This window comes from Propithecus coquereli, unplaced genomic scaffold, assembly GCF_000956105.1.
Source record: "Propithecus coquereli isolate 6110/MARCELLA unplaced genomic scaffold, Pcoq_1.0 Scaffold126, whole genome shotgun sequence".
NCBI lineage: Eukaryota > Metazoa > Chordata > Mammalia > Primates > Indriidae > Propithecus > Propithecus coquereli.
Genome location: NW_012136747.1, coordinates 2,141,236 through 2,163,261, shown reverse-complemented (window position 1 = coordinate 2,163,261; position 22,026 = coordinate 2,141,236). Strand labels below are relative to the sequence as shown.

Here is a 22,026-nt window from a genome sequence, read left to right as displayed (position 1 = left end):
TTAAAAATTTTTTTTCTTTTATTTGAGACCCGGGGGGTGGTGGGGGTCATCTCGCTCTTGCTCAGGCTGGTCTTGAACTCCTGAGCTCAAACGATCTGCCCGCCTCGGTCTCCCAGAGTGCTAGGATTACAGGCGTGAGCCACCGCGCCTGGCCTTGTTTCCCTTTTTTATGTATTGCCTATCCCTAAATTACTGTTCTTGGAATATATGAAAACAGGATTCCAAAGTATTTACTTTTCCTCTGTTAAGCAAGTTGAAAGGAAAACCTCCAAAAATAGCTCTGCACCTGACTTTTCCCTACAAAGACTTGCATGTGACAGTGCCTGAGTAAACTAGGCACTTCTGCCTTTTTTCTCATGCCCCATCAATAGCTGTAATCACTTCACTAATCTATCTTAACCACAGTTTGTCTCCTGTTGTCAGTAACTGGCCTGCAATATAGTTAACATAGGGTGTTTGGGGCTCTGATACGGTAATAGCAAGGCCAGGTAGTTAATACCCTTACTTATTTGATAATACCAAGCCCATGTTATTGGTTTTTGCTGAACTTGTGTGCTACAGATGCATTTCTAGCTTTGAAAAGTCACTTACACTTTTTGTTTTATTTACAAAAGTTAGGTGTGCACTCCTTATGCTTTGTAGGCCTAATGTCTTGATTTTACAATGAGTAAAAATCCAGTATTTTACTCATTGAAACCTAGGAAAAGTGGGACTCGAATTGTTATAAGCACTTTATGCTTAAAAAAGCAAGTAACAACTGGCACGAAACTTTTCTTGTGTTGTTACAACCTTCACATTTATACCCTTTTTTGAATTTTTAACGGCAGTCTATAGTGTTGTTCATCTTTGTACCAAGGCATGTTCAGTCATGTACCTGCACACACCACTGCCTTTTGAAATGTGTCACTTGATGGCTGTAGTCAGTATTTAACTGCTCGTGCAGGGCTTTTCAGTGAAAAACTATTTTTGTTACTTAAGGCTTCCTTGGGATCAGAAATAAATTTTGGTATTTTTCAATCCTCAGTTGTTTTAGGTTATTGTTTCCTGCTGCTCTATCCATGGTGGATTTTTTGTTTGTTTGTTTGAAAATGGGAAAAAGTATGATTGCTATATTTAGGTAATGTTGAGAGTAGCAGTCCTTCTCCCTGGTATATTTATCCTCCTCTCTCCTTTTGATTGTTTATATCAAATAGCATTAATTAGTGAAATGAAAGGGTGTGGGTCTGTGTAAGTGAAACTTTTGTTTTTATTTGCTGTAATCATTTGCTACTTGTGATCCCATTTGAGATATTTAATGCTAATCTGTGCTTTGCCTTGGCTTTCTGCTTTGTGTTGTTCTGTCTTGCTTTTATGTTTTTTGTTGCCCTGCAATCCCTCATTTCTTCGTTTGTTTTGTGTTTTTTTTTCTCCCTCATGCTTGTCGTTGTCTGCACTTGGCTTTGATAACAAAACAAAACAAAACAAAAAAACCCAAACTGTGGGGCCCATAAATCTGCATCATTGAATGTCCTTGTCGCCGTTGATGACCTGCTCTCTGCTCCCGTCCCCCTCCTTGGCCTGCTGTGATTGGTGGCTTCGTTGCTTGGCTTGGGCTGTGTTGTGTGAACGGAACAGTTCACCCCAGTATGGCCTTCTTGCCGACAGGTATCATTTCTGTGAGAAGTGTTTCAATGAAATCCAAGGGGAGAGCGTTTCTTTGGGGGATGACCCTTCCCAGCCTCAAACGTAAGTAGCTGTGTTATTTTGAAAAGTGCTGTGTTACTTCTCAGTTTGTTATCATGTGATGATGCTCAGGCTTCTTTCCAAATGGTCTTGAGCTGTGTTGTCAAGTGTGGTAGCCATTACCCTCAGATGGCTATTTAAATACAAATTGAAAGTAAATAAGGCCAGATGCAGTGGCTTACTCCTGTAATCCTAACACTCTGGGAGGCTGAGGCAGAATTGCTTGAGCTCAGGAGTTCTGAGACCAGCCTGAGCAAGAGTGAGACCGTATCTCTACCAAAAATAGAAAATTAGCCGGGTACGGTGATGTGGGCCTATAGTCCCAGCTACTCAGGAGGCTGAGGCCGGAGGATGGTTTGAGCCCAAGAGTTAGAGGTTGTTATGAGCTGTGATGTTGACACTGTACCCAACCTGGGGCAACAAAGTGAGACTCTGTCTCAAAAAAATAAATAAATAATTAAATAAATAATGGAAATGAAATTGAAATTGTTTGTCGGTTGTATTAACATTTCAAGTTTCAGTAGCCATCTGTGGCTAGTGGTCAACACAGAGAACATAATCCATCAGTCAGCACTTTTCTAGGAAGTATATGGGTGGTCATCTTAGCTATGCTGAAAGTATTTCTTTTATAAAGAAACTTTCAGACCAGGTATGGTGGCTCACGCCCCAAATCCCAGCACTTTGGGAGGCAGAGACAGGGGGAGCACTTTGAGGTTAGCAGTTTGAGACTAGCCTTGCAAAATATAGAGAGACTCCATCTCTACAAAAAATTTAAAAATTTGCCAGACGTGGTGGTGCGTGTCTGTAAGTGCCTATAGTTCCAGTTACTTAGGAGGCTGAAGTGGGAGGATCGCTTGAGCCCAGGAGTTCGTGGCTAACATCAGTTATGATCAGGCCACTACACTCCAGCCTGGGTGACAGAGCAAGACCATGTCTCTAAAAAATAATAATAAAAGAATTAAAAAAATAGAAAACAGCTTTTCTTCTAAAAATTGGAAGGATAGTGCAAGAGAAGAACTTCATTAATTGTTTTGAGTTTGAGAATAATTGAATAACCACCTTACACCCTTCTTGTAGGGTAACAGAAGCCCTAAATCACTATAATAGTGAATAGAATTTAACAACATGTAGAGGTTTAAGAGACTCGGATGCTCTTTGCAGTCTCACAAACTCAGCATATAGCCTAAACTGCCTAATAGTAGTAGTCTTTAAATTTGAATAAATTTAGACTGTTTAGTTAAAAATAAGAACTCTTTCATGTAATTTTAGTATTCTTGGAGGTTCCTCTTTACTTATAATAAAGGAAAGCTATTCATAACATTCCACAAAAATATGGAGTTGCCATGTTACTAGTAAAAAATCAGGGCCTCCAAGGAAAACTGGTTAAAATTTTTCCGAATTGAGTTATAAAGTTGCACTTTCCCTTCAGTCCCCACACAAATACAATATAGTAGGGTATAGGTGCTGGTCTAGGAGAATAGATACTGGGAACCCTTGAGCATTTGAGATATTTTGACCCTTGGCTAAACCAGGGAGGTCACCTCTAGTGTAGTCCCTGATGGAGGAATGGACATCAACCTTAACCGCTGGAACTCTGGGGTGACATGCCAAGTGTTGTATACCTTAGGGCAGATACATCCTGACTTTGAAGAGTATAGAAATCCCCTCCTGATTCTGCAGGTCTTTAGTCAGACTAAGAGTCTGCATTTCTAATAAGCTTCGAGGTCCTTTTGTGGTACAGCTGCCCTTCAGATTGCACTTTGAGTAGCAAGCCCTTAAGCCATTCAGGAAAATGCTATTAACGGAATTGAGTGACTCTCTAGGCTGTAACTAATATAGGAAACAGTTTTACATGTGAAGATGTCCTCACTTTTGAATTTCTGGCCTCAAGTGATCCTCCCACCTCGGCCTGCCCAAAGTGCTGGGATTACAGGCGTGAGCCACTGCACTTGGCCTCAGAGATGTCGTCCTCATTTTTGTAAGGAGGAGTAACTGTAATGATAGTTGGGTTCCCTAAAGTTGACTCTAGATAGAGAATGGTAAGACTGTTAGCTTCTATATGTAGTGAAGCCATGAGCAGAGTTGTATGCTAGATTTCAGGATGGGAAGCTATGTGACATTTTAAAATATGAAGTACAGAATTTTCAAAATTGCCCTGAAACATGTATTAATGTTGAAATTTTCTTGACTGAGCATAGTGGCGTGTGCCTGTAGTCCTAGCTACTTAGGAGGCTAAGTCAAGAGGATCACTTGAGCCCAGGAGTTTGAGGCTACAGTGAGCTATGATCACGCCACTGCATTCCAGCCTGGCTGACAAAGGGAGACCCTATCTCTAAGATAATTTTTTAAATAAAAAGAAAAGTTCGAAATTTTCTTCTTTTTGGAGACAGAGTCTCGCTCTGTTGCCCAGGTTAGAGTGCCGTGGCATCAGCCTAGCTCATAGCAACCTCAAAATCCTGGCCTCAAGTGATCCTCCTGCCTCAGCCTCGCGAGCAGCTGGGACTATAGGCATGCGCCACTATGCCCAGCTAATTTTTTCTATATATTTTTAGTTGTCCAGCCAGTTTCTTTCTATTTTTTTTAGTAGAGACAGGGTCTCGCTCTTGCTCAGGCTGGCCTCGAACTCCTCAAACAATCCGCCCACCTCGGCCTCCCAGAGTGCTAGGATTACAGGTGTGAGCCCACATGCCTGGCCCGAAATTTTCTATTGATGTACTAAGTTGTTTGACAAGACTCTCCTGAAAGAGTATTCTTTTTTTTTTTTTTGGAGACAGAGTCTCACTGTGTTGCCCGGGCTAGAGTGCCGTGGCGTCATCTTAGCTCACAGCAACCTCAAACTCCTGGGCTTAGGCGATCCTTCTGCCTCAGCCTCCCGAGTAGCTGGGACTACAGGCATGCGCCACCATGCCTGCCTAATTTTTTCTATATGTTTTTAGTTGTCCGATTAATTTCTTTCTATTTTTAATAGAGACGGGTCTCACTCTTGCTCAGGCTGGTTTCGAACTCCTGAGCTCAAACAATCCGCCCGCCTCGGCCTCCCAGAGTGCTGGGATTATAGATGTGAGTCACCACGCCCGGCCTGGAGATGATCTTTATTAAAGTATTCCATTAATATAACATGTTGTAAAATGTTGAGCTTAAAAAATTATTTTCATTTAAAAATAAGGTTTGTACATACTGAGATATTTAACGTAGGCTGTAACAGACCCAATCTTACTGTTAGGAATCTCTCTTTCAAACATCTCATCTCACAAGTTTACTCAAATTGACTGTTCTTTTTGTTTTTGTTTTTGTTTTTTTTTTTTTTTTGAGACAGAGTCTCACTGCGTTGCCCGGGTTAGAGTGAGTGCCGTGGCGTCAGCCTAGCTCACAGCAACCTCAAACTCCTGGGCTCAAGCGATCCTCCTGCCTCAGTCTCCCGAGTAGCTGGGACTACAGGCACGCGCCACCATGCCCGGCTAATTTTTTTCTATATATTTTTAGCTGTCCGATTAATTTCTTTCTGTTTTCAGTAGAGACGGGGTCTCGCTTTTCCTCAGTAGCTCACAGCAACCTCAAACTCCTGGGCTCAAGCGATCCTCCTGCCTCAGCCTCCTGAATAGCTGGGACTACAGGCATTCGCCACCATGCCCGGCTAGTTTTTTCTATAAATTTTTAGTTATCCAATTAATTTCTTTCTATTTTTAGTAGAGACGGGGTCTCGCTCTTGCTCAGGCTGGTCTGGAACTCCTGAACTCAAACAATCTGCCCGCCTCAGCCTCCCAGAGAGCTAGGATTACAGGTGTGAGCCACCACGCCTGGCCCCTGAAAGAGTATTCTTAAATAGCTGGTTGGCTAGGTACAGTGGCTTACGCCTGTAATCCTAACACTCTGAGAAGCCAAAGCAAGAGGATCACTTGACCAGCCTGAACAAGAGTGAGACCCCATCTCTACTGAAAATAGAAAAATTAGCCAGGCATTGTGGTGTGTGCCCTGTAGTCCCAGCTACTTGGGAGGCTGAGGCAGGAGTATCCCGTGAACCCAGGAATTTGAGGTTGCAGTGAGCTGCGATGACGCCACTGCAGTCTACCCAGGGTAACAGAGCAAGATTCTGTCTCAAACAAAGAAACAAAAACAGCCAGCTGTAGTCACTGACACCTGTAATCTCAGTACTTTGGGAGGCTGAGGCTGGAGGTTTGCTTGAGTCCAGGAGTTCAAGAGAAGCCTGGGCAACATAGTGAGACTCTGTCTCTACAGAAAACAAGAAAGAAATTAGCCAGCTGTGGTGGCAGGTTCCTATAGTCCCAGTTAACTCTAGAGACTGAGGCAAGAGGATTGCTGAGCCCAGGAGTTAGAGGCTGCAGAGAGCTGTGATTGTGCCACTGCATTCTAGCCTGGGCAACAGAGCAAGACACCGCACCTACACCCCACCTCCCCCTAAAAAAAAGGTATTCTTAAATAGCGACTTACTTCCCCGCTATACACACCATCCTTCGTGGCTCAGTCTAGGAACATTACACCATAAAAAGGTATAACTATTAATAACACTGAGAATAGTAGTAGGCGGTATTTGAAAAGAAAGAATTAATGTTTCTAGTTCTTCCTGGGTTCCTGATTTCCTCCTATAAAAGGATATAATTATTAAGTCTTATTTCCTTACATAAACATGCATTTTGTAAGTCAGGAATGCAACTGTTAAATGTATAATCTTAGAGGATGTAAATCATCCATTTATAGTGTAAGATTTGTACCCTTTGGTTAGAACTGCGGTCAGATTGCTCATCTTTATCACTTTTTCTCATTGTGTCCCTTTTCTCTCCTTAGTACAATAAATAAAGAACAATTTTCCAAGAGAAAAAATGACACACTGGATCCTGAACTGTAAGTAATTCCCCTTGAATACTCAGCACATTTAGACTTCTTCCTTTCATTCTCTGGATTTTTATGACCAATCAGATGATTCTATATTCTAGGGCTAAATCTATATAATATACTCCCAACATAGGTGGTAAAAATGTGGAATATATTCAAATACTACGGCTATTAGTCTACACTATAGTTAGTATTTATTTACATTTCACTAAATTGACTTAATGGTTTAGTGTTTTACAGGCCCAGTTTCCTCACTGCTATGTATTCCATCCCTGTTACCCTCTGCATTTTCAGTTCATAATTCATGATCCCATAGTTTGTAGGTAAGGGCTTTGAGAGCATGGAGCACTGAAATGTACGTTTTCTAGGTATTCCTAAAATGGATGGAATGGTATCAGACTCATTTGGAATTTTCGACACAGTGATCTTTCTCTGCTACCGTTTTTCCACAGTCACATTTAATTACTGAATTTAATTGCTTTTGAAATTGGCTCTACCTGTAACACTGAAGAGCTTTTTAAAAATAAAAATTTTGTTAGATCTATTTTTTTCACTTCTTTGGACATGATCTTGGCCATCTTCTGAATTGTCAGAAATCACAGGAAGTAATGGAAATTTTCATTTCGTTAATGTTTTGGGATTATTCTTGAAATTGGCTCTGTATTTCCAGGTTTGTTGAATGTACAGAGTGTGGAAGAAAGATGCATCAGATTTGTGTTCTTCATCATGAGATCATCTGGCCACTTGGGTAAGCCTTATTTCAGTATTTTCTCGGGAAATTTTCTTCATCATGAATGAATATTAACAAGTTTTTTCTTCTTTGCTATATCATATCTTCAAAGTTAGTGTCTGTAACAATTTTTGCTTAGATTAGGAAAAGATAATTACAGTCCAGTTTTAAAACATTACATAACCAGAATCCAAAAATAAAAGTAGATCTTTCTGTTATTTGTATACTTTCTTTATATCCGTATACATGTACTTTATTCTGAGTTTTTAATTAAATTTATATTATAGTTATTATTCATCAAAAATCAATGCTGTTGGTAAGGTATCTGGAAACTAGCAAGTGAAGTTGAGTTTCGCAGATTGAATGTTATTTATACTGCTGTAGAAAAATTAAAAGGTACACATATGGGGGGGTACACCTCTATTCCTACCTCAGAAAACACGCTGTGAATGGTATACTAAATTGTGAGCCTGGTAAGTGTTCCATTTAAATATCTGTTGGTGGGGTTAGGGACAGTAGGTTACATAGCTGCAGTTAAAAGTGTAATTGACCAGTGAGAGTCAGAGAGGCCACTTCTTATTCTCCCAAGAATGGGGCTGATTCCAGCTCTGTTCCAAGGGAGAGGGAATCTAGGGCATCAGGTGCCTCTCATTAGGTTTGGTTCTCCATACTATCTTCTTCTCTTTTCTTGGACTGCTTGTTGGCGCTGGTTTGGAGGTTACAGGAAAGAGGGGTCTAATTAGCAAATTTCTGGAAAATAACACTAAGAAAAATTGCAATAGGTAATATTTAGTGGAAACTTTTTAATTTTCAGTGTAAGCTGTCTATAAGTACGCCTTTTTAGTGCTTTCCTTAATCTTAGGTTTGGTAAAAAATGATTTAAGAAAAAAAAATGATTTAAGAGACTTGTGATGTTTGCAATTTAGGGTCAGCCAGCTGGTTGGAGGTAATCTCCTTTATTATTGTATGAAATATGTAAATCACTAAAATATATTTGATTTGTATTTGTTTAATTTTTTAAATTTCTGCATCTTAGAGGTTGTGGACATTCTTCAAATTGCTGCATTTTTAATGGATGCCTAGCATTCTATAATTTACTATAACCCATTTAATTATTTGAGGAACATTTATGTGGTCTGAAGTTTTTGCAAGAAACTCTACTTACACACATCATATACAATTCCAGGAACAAAGAGAATATACATTTTAAATATATTGGTTTTGCTCTCAAAATGTACATTCCAACCAATAACGTAAAAAGAGTACTGACACTTAACTCTAGCCAATATGATTGGGCCAAAAAAAAAAAATTCCTGTCTTAAATCATAATCCTGGATCATCTTTTTGTATGTAAACCAGTTCATATGCCCTTCACATTTCTTTATGTCTATTGCCTGTTTTTCCATTAAGTTATTTTTTGTTGATTTCTGAAAGCTCTTTGTGTATGGGTTGTAATTCTTTGATAGAAATGTGGAAAATTTTCTACCAGATTGTCTTTTGAATTTTAATTTTATTTATACAATAGATTTTGTTATGCACATACTTTAAAGGCTTCTTTAAGTTATGTAAACAAAGTCTTGATTTACATTTTAGATTTGTTTGTGATGGCTGTTTAAAGAAAACTGCACGAACTAGGAAAGAAAATAAGTTTTCTGCTAAAAGTAAGTTCCATTTTTACAGGTAAACCTTGGCAAAACTTCTGAAGTCTAGTGGAGAAGAAACTATCGAAAAAGAATTCCTTTGTTTTTAATCAGTAAAAATAAAATAATTCTATATAATCTACTTAAAGTTGAACTGTAATATACTTTTTGGTGTGAAATTCAAGAAGAGGATTTGTAAAATGCATAAGATGTATTTTCTCTATATTTTTCCTTATTTGGGGCATATTCCTTATGGGGGCCAGATATGAAAATGATTGGCCAAAATCACTATCCCACGAGTGATTCCCTCAGTTCAGTGTGTACCATTTATGGGGCCTCCCTTTTGCCCTTACCTGATCTTTTCCATTGTCAGAGGAGGGTGTTAAAGATTTTTATCATGCAAGTAATTGACACTAATAATCTCAATGTAGTATTTTGTTTAGTTTTGTAGTATTTTTCTGACTTACAGATTGCTTTGATTTCTGTAATGTTCCTCAAAATGCTCAACCTTTGTTATTTTAAAATATAATTGCAATCTAGTCGAAGTGCATTGGATGTTCATTGTTCCATATTTTTAACTATTCTGACAATTGGAAATTTTTCATAATAAGGCGCGGTGGCTCACGCCTGTAATCCTAGCTCTCTGGGAGGCCGAGGCGGGCGGATTGTTTGAGCTCAGGAGTTCGAACCGTCTCTACCAAAAATAGAAAGAAATTAATTGGACGGCTAAAAATACACAGAAAAAATTAGGCGGGCATGGTGGCACATGCCTGTAGTCCCAGCTACTCGGGAGGCTGAGGCAGGAGGATCACTTGAGCCCAGGAGTTTGAGGTTGCTGTGAGCTAGGCTAACGCCACAGCACTCACTCTAGCCCAGGCAACAAAGTGAGACTCTGTCTCAAAAAATAAATAAATAAAAAATAAATAAAAAGTTAGGGGAAATGATATTTAGATATTATTGAGTACTGTGCCTATTTTAGCAGCACATACATATACCAAAGACTTGCATTATCATACTAGTACAGGGACTATGCTAAATCTTCTCCATATCATTCCAAGTATGATAGTGTAAATCGGCAGAACATTTTATACGAAAAGTAAAATTAGCCAGGTGTGGTGGCTCATGCCTATAATCAGCAATTCGGGAGGCTGAGGCAGGAGGATTGCTTGAGCCTAGAATTTCATGGCTACAGTTAGCGATGATCATGCCACTGCACTCCAGCCTGGGCCACAGAGTGAAATCCCATCTTTTATTTAATAAATAACATCATTGATGACCTTGCTGAGTTTCAAAAAAATTCCAGAAAGTTACCCTATTTGCATTGGAAAAAAGCACAAATGAGATTTGAGATTGAACCTTTATGACTGACAGCAAAAAATTTGCACCTTGGTAACTTTTGACTTTTGACTTTTACATTCCTAGGGTTGCCATCTACCAGGCTCGGCACCTTTCTGGAGAATCGTGTAAATGACTTTCTAAGGCGACAAAATCACCCTGAGTCAGGAGAGGTCACTGTTAGGGTAGTTCATGCTTCTGACAAAACTGTGGAAGTCAAACCAGGCATGAAAGCAAGGTATCTAGTGATTTCCCTTTTTTTCTCTTGTGGATCCACAATCTCTTGTACATAGTTACTGTTGGCGATTCCAGTCTATATACGTTATGTTCTCCTCCCAACCTGAATTATATAGGTTTGTAGACAGTGGAGAGATGGCAGAATCTTTTCCATACCGAACCAAAGCCCTCTTTGCCTTTGAAGAGATAGATGGCGTTGACTTGTGCTTCTTTGGCATGCACGTTCAGGAGTATGGCTCTGACTGCCCTCCACCCAACCAGAGGTATGACTGACTATGGCTAACTCCTTCTGTGGGGGGGGGTTTCAAGTTGTAATAAGTGGAAAAGTAATAGTATTTAAGTAAAAAATCCAGCCCTAAAACAGACAAAACAGTGCTGTTCTCCTGTGGTCATTATAATAGGGTATGAATAGCAGCCTGAAATTGGAAATGAGAATCAAACTATAACTACATTTTATAAAATAGGCTTAAATCTGGATTAAGTGCCCCTCTGAGAGTTATGTAAAAGAATGTCATACAAATGAGGTAATACATGGGTTAGAATTTCTTGTTTCTAAAAATAGTACAAAGGCCACAATAAGAATGGTACCAGAATATATTGGGATCAACAAATACTGATACAGTATGTGCCAGGTACTGCTCGGTGCCAAAAAGAAAATGATGGCTGGGCGTAGTGGCTCATGCCTGTAATCTAAGCACTTTGGGAGGCTGAGGCTGGAGGATCTCTTGAGGCCGAGACCAGCCTAGGTAGCATAGACTGTCTCTACAAAAAAATTTAAAAATTTAGATGGGTGTGGTTATGTGCAACTATAATCCCAGCTCCTTGAGAGGTTTGAGCCCAGGAGTTGGAGGCTGCGGTGAGCTATGAGGATGCCACTACACTCTAGCCTGGGCAACAGCATGGGACCTTGTCTCAAAAAAAAAAGAAAAGAGGCCGGGCGCGGTGGCTCACGCCTATAATCCTAGCACTCTGGGAGGCTGAGGCGGGTGGATCATTTGAGCTCAGGAGTTCGAGATCAGCCTGAGCAAGAGCGAGACCCCGTCTTTACTAAAAATAGAAAGAAAAATTAATTGGACAACTAAAAATATATACAAAAAATTAGCCGGGCATGGTGGCGCATGACTGTAGTCCCAGCTGCTCAGGAGGCTGAGGCAGGAGGATCACTTGAGCCCAGGTGTTTGAGGTTGCTGTGAGCTAGGCTGACGCCACGGCACTCACTCTAGCCCAGGCAACAAAAGCGAGACTCTGTCTCAAAAAAAAGAAAAAGAAAAGAAAATGAAGTCACAGGTTCACTAAACTTCCCTACAGGGTTCACAGTCAAGTCACTCACCTGACTGTAGTGAACATTACAAATGACAAACATGGGCAAAGAGCACAAGAGAGCAGGAAGGTGTTTTAGCCACATAGTACAAGAACTCATTGTGTGACTTAACTTGTTTTTTTCCTCCCCATTTGGTATAGGAGAGTATACATATCTTACCTCGATAGTGTTCATTTCTTCCGTCCTAAATGCTTGAGGACTGCAGTCTATCATGAAATTCTAATTGGATATTTAGAATATGTCAAGAAATTAGGGTAAGCATATTGATAATGAATGTTATTTTAAAAACAATTAATGTGCTATTGTTAAAACGTGCAAATATGTAATTTTTGCCCTTCCCCGCCCCCAGTCTTGGTTCCCATCTAACAGAATTATATTCTCAACTTTGTTGGCGCCCTTTGAAGTAAATGTTGCCAATAGGGAAGAAAAATGGGTGTTTTAGCCCTAGTTCCAAATTTCCCACGAGGTGTTTTGGTTTTTTTGGTTGGGTTTTTTGTGTTTTTTCTTCAGTTAAGCCATTGGGTACATTGATTTGAAGTTTCATTTGTTAATCATTTGAGGGCAGAATCTTTATGCATTTGATCCTTTTATACCTGCGTATCAAGACCAAAAACAACTAAGCTCTGGGGATATGTTTCTCACTTTCAAAGTACACATGTCCTGGAGAATATTTGTTACTGCATCTTGTAGGTTATTAACTCTTTACAATTTTCCTTTCATTGAGGTCTGTTGTTAAAGTAGGTTCATTTTCCATCGCATCATAATCTTAATTCAGCCCTAAAATGCAAATTTGGGATTTTGGGCTAAGTTATTCTCTCTACAACTGAACTTCGCAGCACTCCCCTGTGGCATTCAAAAAGTAGCAGGCATGTGAGATCCATTATTAGTGCTATGGGTTATGCTTAGTGCTGGCCTCACAATTCTGATCTGATGCTGGGTTAAACATTTTGTGTTATCTTAGGAGAAATCATTGGTTTCAATATTGGCTCCATCTTGTGGTTTAAAGGGTAGCATTCTGTCTAAAATGGATGATCTTTTCTATCGAACATTCCTTCTTTCTGTGTTGTTAGATACACAACAGGGCATATTTGGGCATGTCCACCAAGTGAGGGAGATGACTATATCTTCCACTGCCATCCTCCTGACCAGAAGATTCCAAAGCCCAAGCGACTGCAAGAGTGGTACAAAAAGATGCTTGACAAAGCTGTGTCAGAGCGTATTGTCCATGACTATAAGGTCAGTTGGAGCATGGGGGAGAAAAACAACAGATCTGGAAATGTACTAATCTTGGTGGTCTTGTTCTATTTCTTCCATGTAATTCATAAAATTACACTGATTTGATGGGTTTTTTATTTTGTATATTCACAATTTTTCAAAGTAAGTAAAACTAGGTTTTTTGAAGAAATCTGTTTTACACATGTAAGCAATTAAAACTGTATTCCTAATAGCCACGTTATTTTAAACATTGATGAATGGAGTCTGTCTCTTGATATGAACTTGAACTACATACATAAACTGGATGTTTTCCCAAGCAGCCCAGCAAATCGCTCTACAGCAGACACAGTTTCCAGTATTTGTAAGCATCCTCATGATTTCATCCAACTGGTCGTAGTAGACATCTGCTGTAATCAGTTGAGGAGGTTTCATGAAGCTATAGTGGATAATGCCAGTGCTGGACCACTAAACAGACATCATTAGCTTTTTTTGATGAATATTCAGTTTTGTACTGTGTCTTGGCACTTTATTTAACCATTGTGTTGAATGCTTGTGATTGTCAAAAAGAGACTCCATTGTTATTACACATAACAAGGCATAAAAATAGTTTGTCTTTATGTCGTGACAGCAAAGAAAGGCAGGTTTCGAGATGATTTTTTTGATGCTCATTTAATTTATGTGGTATCCAGCCTTTTTACCTTGTCAGTTTGTTTCCAACAGTCAAATATTGTTGCAGTAGTAATGTCAAACCTTGTTAATTTACGCATAGGGTTGAGATGGATTTGCTTCTACTATAGATTTTAGCTCATTATTATTCACCTTGGTCTCAGGTTGCCCACGTGGCTCATTTTTAAGATAAAATCACCAGAACAGAACTTTTCAAACCATCGACGAACTGTGTGTTCATTAGTCACATCTTTTTCAAACACTTTATTGATATTTTGAGCTGTCTGCACAGTATTGGTTTTACGATGGAACTCATGTTTGAAAATAACACAAATTTTTTACTTACCTATGGTTTTACAAAAAATGTTTTTAAAGAAACTTTGAAAGATACTCAAGTCAAACTGTGTTTGAAAGAATAAAAATGTACTTTCATAATTAAAAAAAAACAAGTGTCAAAGTGAAATGTCAGAGATACCAATTGTCAGTACTTAAGGAAGTTGGACATTTCATACTTAATGACATAATAGGTTTCAGTCATTTTCAGCTCTTGGTTAAAGCTGCTGCAGTTCCAAGGATGTGTGCAAGGAAGGCATGCCTTACATCACACATCATTCTGTGTGGTAAAGGCCACGGTGTGAATGATGCTGCTGAAGCCCTCTGACATTGATCCCTGGCAGGATAATTTGCCACTTGGTTATATAAAGGCAGATAACCTCCATCTGGAAAGAGATGGAGGCAGAGGAAAGAGAAAACTAGAAATACTGACTTCAGACCAGGAATTTTCACTGTTTTTTGTTTGTTTTCTTTTTCTTTTATTTTTTTAAAGGCTAGTCAGGTGAAGCAGTGGGAATGGAGAAGGAACAAAGAAATCTGTAATCGATTGTGGTCTATTATTTGTTAGACATCACTGTACTCAGACCAGCCCTTACACTGTTTATGACACTAAATAACCTCCCTGGCATATGGCTTAGGTATAAAATCTCTGCCAGCTTTCTGAAGACATTTTAATCTTTAACGTTTCTTGTATCAGCTGTGACTGCTGCTGTATAATCAATGTTTTAAAAAAAGTAGAAATTCCTATTTGTACATGGATTTTTTTACAGGATATTTTTAAACAAGCTACTGAAGATCGATTAACAAGTGCCAAGGAATTGCCTTACTTTGAGGGTGATTTCTGGCCTAATGTTTTGGAAGAAAGCATTAAAGAACTGGAACAGGAGGAAGAAGAGAGGAAGCGAGAGGAAAACACCAGCAACGAAAGCACTGATGTAAGGACATTACTTTTCCTTTTCATCTTCTACCTTAATTCTAATTGGATAATCCAGAAGTGAGCTTAAATGTTCAATTTAGTTTTAAAGCTCTCAGGTGTGAAACAGCTCTTTAAATTGGGCAAGAAATTCTGGCTTATAGGATTCTATTTTAGTGGTTTTAAACCTTTTTAGCATCAGACCCCCTTTTAAAATGGTATCTCAGACTTTTGAGTAATGTAAACTGAGAAGAAAAAAAAACGAATGAAATCCTTTTAAAAACTGATAGAAAATTACCTATGTAAAGGACCAAATTATGAATATTTTGGGCCTTGTGGGCCACATACCATCTCTGGCATAGTGTTTTTCTTTCCCCTTTAAAAAAAAAAATTACAAAAAACACAACTCTTTTGAAGTGTAAAAACCGTTCTTAGCTATCCAAAACCAGCCTGTGCCCCATATAGCACCTGGTTTAGAACCTGGTCAGTTATTTCCCTATAGCATATGTAGAATTACCTCCATTAGAATCCAGACTTATAAAGCCACTCTTAAATAGTCTGTTTACAAATTCTTATAGCCTTGTTGAAATTCATTGATGGAACAGTTTTCAGTATAGGGTGTGGGTGTTGGGGGGCAAGGTTTTAGTAGGCTTATAAAATTTTAGAATACGAGTAGAAGGCAGTAAAGTCCGGTCTTTTGGCTCCCCATTGCCATACACTCTACCCGGCTCTGCCACCCACTCTGTTCCCTCTTCCCAAATCTGGGATGTGCTCCATCAACAAGGTCTACATACTCCTAGGCTGTCATTGCCTCAATGAAAGGTCTTTGCTGAGAGAAAATTAGGTCAAATATGTTAGTGAACATTAGTTTACTATAACTAACAACTCGGAAAGAAGAGAGAATGTGTGAAGTGAGCAGCTAGTGAAATAAGATATAAGCATAAGCTATAGTACATAGAAGGGAGAGTCCTTTTACCTTCAGTGTTATTTCTAAGTTAATTCTTAACAAAAACTTTACACTTTCTTGTCTCCTTTGTGCTACCTGGCAGGTGACAAAGGGAGACAGCAAGAATGCTAAAAAGAAGAATAATAAGAAAACCAGCAAAAACAAGAGCAGCCTGAGTAGGGGCAACAAGAAGAAGCCTGGCATGCCCAATGTATCCAATGACCTCTCACAGAAACTGTATGCCACCATGGAGAAACATAAAGAGGTAAGATGCAGCCACCAGCAGTTAGAAAACAAACAGGACAAGGTTTTTCAGAAACTGCCCACCCCAATTGATGTTTATGATGTGAGCACCAGACCATTTGAGATTCAGAAGAAAGAAATCATTTGAGGGCCGGGCGTGGTGGCTCACGCCTGTAATCCCAGCACTCTGGGAGGCTGAGGCGGGAGGAGCGCTCAAGGTCAGGAGTTCAAGACCAGCCTGAGCAAGAGTGAGACCCCATCTCTACTAAAAATAGAAAGAAATTGGCTGGACAACTAAAAATATATTTTAAAAAATTAGCAGAGCATGGTGGTGCATGCCTGTAGTCCCAGCTACTCGGGAGGCTGAGGCAGTAGGATTGCTTGAGCCCAGGAGTTTGAGGTTGCTGTGAGCTAGGCTGATGCCACGGCACTCTAGCCCAGGCAACAGAGTGAGACTCTGTCTCAAAAAAAAAAAAAAAAAGAAATCATTTGAGGGGAAATTAGGAAGACAAGAGTTTAATTAGAGTAGGTGGTAAAACAAGAAATGTTCAGTTTCCTTTAGCTATGCAGCCGTGTTATAAATCTGGATGGTGTTAGATTGTGCCTTATTTAAAAGTATAAGCTGTGTGAGTGGATAATGTCTATAATCCTAGTACTTTGGGAGGCCAAGGCAGGAGGATTGCTTGAGGCCAGGAGTTCATGACCAACCTGGGCAACATAACAAATAACAAAAGAGCCCATCTCTACAAAAAATTAAGCTGGGCATTGTGGCTCATGCCTGTAGTCCCAGCTACTTGGGGGCTGAGGTGGGAGGATCACTGGAGCTCAGCAGTTTGAGGCTACAATAAGCTATGATTGCCACTGCACTCCAGTCTGGGTGACTCTCTAGGAAAATTAATAAAAGTATAAGTGTAGTTTTTCTAACCCTGTAGCCTTTGTCCATTCTCCCCCGCTCCCAGGAGTTTTATTGTTTAACCAAGCTCCTTAGACTCACTGGCCATTCCCGTTTGTCTGTAAGGGCACTTTGGAAAAAGAAATAAATAAAATTGTTGACTGTTAGCCTTTATGAAAGTGAATTAGGAAGTAAAGAGAATTGGAAAATAATCAAACTTTGTCACATTAAATATAGCTTGATATAGCTGCATATAACTGAAAAGCTAACTTAAAACTTCTGAGTTTTTCGTTAATCACATTGTTGTAGGTAGTTTGGGAAAACAACTGCATGTGGATTTCTTTTCCCTTCGACACCATCATTGGTAAGATAAGGAAAACCAGAAGACTCAAAGTGTAATTCGTGTTAGTATGTTTTTAATATCTCTGTTCAACTCTTTGTTCTCAAACATATAATCAGGGTCTTATAGGAAGTGGCAATTATGTCGAGGGGGAACTGAAGGCTCAATTTTAGGTATGAAATTATAACCAAATTTGTTGAAGCAGTCTCTTTGGGAGAGAAATGGGAGGTGCTTATTATGATGATGTTCGACCTCTGTAAGTAGAATATGAGGAAAGTGTCTTTTCCTATACCTACTCTACCTGCCCCACCCCTTTTATTGTTTAGGCCTACTGAGCTGATAAAGTCAGCATGGTAGCCTAAAATAACAGAGGCCCTGCTATTACCTCAGCCATGCTAATGAAATAGGACTCCTGAGTTCTAGTGCGTGCCTCACTTAGGTAATAATTATTAACAATTAATAGTTATTAGCTATTTCAAGCTGTATTTAATGTGACAAAATTCTAGCATAACAGCAATGGGAAAGGCCCTCAGAATATATTGTCATGAGTTTGACTTCATTTGTGGACACATTCTACGACTTATATCTGTATACGTTATAAATTCAGGTATTGGCCTAGCTATAGGGGGACAAAAGGAGCAGATAATTGCTGTCCAAGTACATTGCAAGTGTTACTGCCAGTTTGTGTAGATTTTTAGTCTCCAAAAAAGTGGTAGAATATACTAGGCAGTACAGCAGTTTCTTAGAAGTTCCTGATTTCTTCAGGTGACATTTTATAGTTTATTTGTTTAATGAGACTTTATAGTTATATATAATTAATTTCAATTACATACACATAATAACAGCTTGTTGTACCCTTTATACTAATGGTTATGGGAAGTGGTGGTGGTTGTGAGTTTTCAAACTTCATTGAACAAAAGTTCTGCTTCAACAACAAGGACTAAGTAGATTTATCTCTATTTTAACCAGTACCTTTTTTTTTTTTTCTGAGATAGGATCTTGCTCTATTGCCCAGGCTGGAGTGCAGTTGTGCAATCATAGCTCACTGTAGCCTCCCAACTGCTGGACTCAAGCAACCCTTTTGCCTCAGCCTCCCAAATTGTTGGGACTACAGGCATAAGCCACCAGGCCCTGCCTTAGTCAGCACCTTCTAAGAAGACATCTCTACATAACCATAGTACAGTTTTTTACTAAGGACATTTAATTTTTCTTTTTAAATGAAATTTGATCTTTTTTTTTTTTTCTTTTCTTCTTTGACCTCATTAAAGAATAAGGAAACTTAACCTTTACCCAATGCCACCATCTAACATTGGTCCTTATGTTTCAGTCAAGGACTGTGGGTTACTTGTCACCTTCCATCTTGGGCAGTTCCCTGCCTTATTCTCATGGGTCTTAAAGTAGACTGCTTGAGGCAAGACGCCCACTATGCATGTACATGAACTAGAACCTTCTTAAAGAAATTGTTGAATAAGATAGAAAAGACCACAGGATGTGAAGCAGGAAGAGAGTGGTATGGTTGCGAAACTCTGTGCACCCGTCTCATTGGTGTCCAGTCTGACTGACCTGTCTTCTGTGGCGGTGCTCTGGGTCCAGAGTCGGAATGAGACTTTCTGTTTTGCAGGTCTTCTTTGTGATCCGCCTCATTGCTGGGCCTGCCGCCAACTCCCTGCCTCCCATTGTTGATCCTGACCCTCTCATCCCCTGTGATCTGATGGATGGTCGGGATGCATTTCTTACCCTCGCAAGGGACAAGCACCTGGAGTTCTCTTCACTCCGAAGAGCCCAGTGGTCTACCATGTGCATGTTGGTGGAGCTGCACACACAGAGCCAGGACCGCTTTGTCTACACCTGCAATGAATGCAAGCACCACGTGGAGACACGCTGGCACTGCACTGTCTGTGAGGTAGGAGGCAGGCTCTGCAGGGTTCCAACTGTCTGGGAGGTGATGCAGCTGCATGTTACATAGGCCTGGGGGTGGGAGGGGCCTGGCTTCATGTTTGAGTGGCAGAGCTGAAGAGGCTAGTTTTTGTTCTATAAAAGGGCCTGTTGTAGCCCAAGCGGGATATCTGAAATGCTTTTGAATGAATTAAATCTTGGAGTGTTTACCTTTGCCTCCTGTGTTTTTTCGCCAGGATTATGACTTATGTATCACCTGCTATAACACTAAAAACCATGACCACAAAATGGAGAAACTGGGTCTTGGCTTAGATGATGAGAGCAACAACCAGCAGGCTGCAGCCACGCAGAGCCCTGGAGATTCTCGCCGCCTAAGCATCCAGCGCTGCATCCAGTCTCTGGTCCATGCCTGCCAGTGCCGGAATGCCAACTGCTCCCTGCCCTCCTGCCAGAAGATGAAGCGGGTTGTGCAGCATACCAAGGGTTGCAAACGGAAAACCAATGGCGGGTGCCCCATCTGCAAGCAGCTTATTGCCCTCTGCTGCTACCATGCCAAGCACTGCCAGGAGAATAAGTGCCCGGTGCCATTCTGCCTAAACATCAAGCAGAAGCTCCGGCAGCAGCAGCTGCAGCATCGGCTACAGCAGGCCCAGATGCTCCGCAGGAGGATGGCCAGCATGCAGCGGACTGGTGTGGTGGGACAGCAACAGGGCCTACCCTCCCCTACTCCTGCCACTCCAACCACGCCAACCGGCCAACAGCCGACCACCCCTCAGACGCCCCAGCCCCAGCCCACTTCTCAGCCTCAGCCCACTCCTCCCAACAGTATGCCACCCTACTTGCCCAGGACACAGGCTGCTGGCCCTGTGTCCCAGGGTAAGGCAGCTGGCCAGGTGACTCCTCCAACCCCACCTCAGACTGCTCAGCCGCCCCTTCCAGGGCCCCCACCTGCAGCAGTGGAAATGGCAATGCAGATTCAGAGGGCAGCCGAGACACAGCGTCAGATGGCCCACGTGCAAATTTTTCAAAGGCCAATCCAGCACCAGATGCCCCAGCTGACTCCCATGTCCTCCATGGGTATGAACCCACCTCCGATGGCCAGAGGTCCCAGTGGGCATCTGGAGCCAGGGATGGGGCCCACAGGGATGCAACAACAGCCACCCTGGGCACAAGGAGGATTGCCTCAGCCCCAGCAACTACAGTCCGGGATGCCGAGGCCAGCCATGATGTCAGTGGCCCAGCATGGTCAGCCCTTGAACATGGCTCCACAGCCAGGATTGGGCCAGGTAGGTGTGAGCCCACTCAAACCAGGCACTGTGTCTCAACAAGCCTTACAAAACCTTTTGCGGACTCTCAGGTCTCCCAGCTCTCCCTTACAGCAGCAACAGGTGCTTAGTATCCTTCACGCCAACCCCCAGCTGTTGGCTGCATTCATCAAGCAGCGGGCTGCGAAGTATGCCAACTCTAATCCACAACCCCTCCCTGGGCAGCCTGGCATGCCCCAGGGGCAGCCAGGGCTGCCGCCACCTACCATGCCAGGCCAGCAGGGAGTCCACTCCAATCCAGCCATGCAGAACATGAATCCCATGCAGGCCGGCGTGCAGAGGGCTGGCCTGCCCCAGCAGCAACCGCAGCAGCAACTCCAGCCACCCATGGGAGGGATAAGCCCCCAACCTCAGCAAATGAACATGAATCACAACACCATGCCTTCACAGTTTCGAGACATCTTGAGACGACAACAGATGATGCAACAGCAACAGCAGCAGCAACAGGGAGCAGGGCCAGGAATAGGCCCTGGCATGGCCAACCATAACCAGTTCCAGCAACCCCAAGGAGTTGGCTATCCCCCACAGCAACAGCAGCAGCAGCAGCAGCGGATGCAGCATCACATGCAACAGATGCAACAAGGGAATATGGGACAGATGGGCCAGCTCCCCCAGGCCTTGGGAGCAGAGGCAGGCGCCAGTCTACAGGCCTATCAGCAGCGACTCCTTCAGCAACAGATGGGGTCCCCTGCTCAGCCCAATCCCATGAGCCCCCAACAGCATATGCTCCCAAATCAGGCCCAGTCCCCACACCTGCAAGGCCAGCAGATCCCCAATCCTCTCTCCAATCAAGTACGCTCTCCCCAGCCTGTCCCTTCTCCACGGCCACAGTCCCAGCCCCCCCATTCCAGCCCATCCCCGAGGATGCAGCCTCAGCCTTCTCCACACCACGTTTCCCCACAGACAAGTTCCCCACATCCTGGACTGGTGGCTGCCCAGGCCAACCCCATGGAACAAGGGCATTTTGCCAGCCCTGACCAGAATTCAATGCTTTCTCAACTTGCTAACAATCCAGGCATGGCAAACCTCCATGGTGCAAGCGCCACAGACCTGGGACTCAGCACCGATAACTCAGACTTGAATTCAAACCTCTCACAGAGTACACTAGACATACACTAGAGACACCTTGTAGTATTTTGGGAGCAAAAAGATTATTTTCTCTTAAGACTTTTTGTACTGAAAACAATTTTTTGAATCTTTCTTAGCCTAAAAGACAATTTTCCTTGGAACACATAAGAACTGTGCAGTAGCCGTTTGTGGTTTAAAGCAAACATGCAGGATGAACCTGAGGGATAATAGAAATACAAAGAATATATTTTTGTTATGGCTGGTCACCACCAGCCTTTTTCCCAAGTGTGTGGTTGAAGTGTGCACTGGGAGGAGGCTGAGGTCTGCGAAGCCAACCGTAAGCTCCTGCCTTG

General features: G+C 41.6%; 1 protein-coding gene across 1 annotated transcript in view; it reads left to right on the top strand.

The window, feature by feature from the left end:
- Positions 1–22,026, top strand: part of EP300 (E1A binding protein p300) — an 86,940-nt gene extending 64,914 nt beyond the window's left edge. Inside the window, exons 20-31 of the mRNA XM_012638161.1 lie at positions 1,645–1,725; positions 6,526–6,582; positions 7,244–7,321; positions 8,897–8,964; positions 10,366–10,516; positions 10,632–10,778; positions 11,977–12,090; positions 12,907–13,072; positions 14,821–14,985; positions 16,013–16,174; positions 19,006–19,287; positions 19,517–22,026. Coding sequence (XP_012493615.1) covers positions 1,645–1,725; positions 6,526–6,582; positions 7,244–7,321; positions 8,897–8,964; positions 10,366–10,516; positions 10,632–10,778; positions 11,977–12,090; positions 12,907–13,072; positions 14,821–14,985; positions 16,013–16,174; positions 19,006–19,287; positions 19,517–21,724 — 3,679 coding nt within the window. The 3' untranslated portion in view covers positions 21,725–22,026. The remainder of the gene's footprint in view (positions 1–1,644; positions 1,726–6,525; positions 6,583–7,243; positions 7,322–8,896; positions 8,965–10,365; positions 10,517–10,631; positions 10,779–11,976; positions 12,091–12,906; positions 13,073–14,820; positions 14,986–16,012; positions 16,175–19,005; positions 19,288–19,516) is intronic.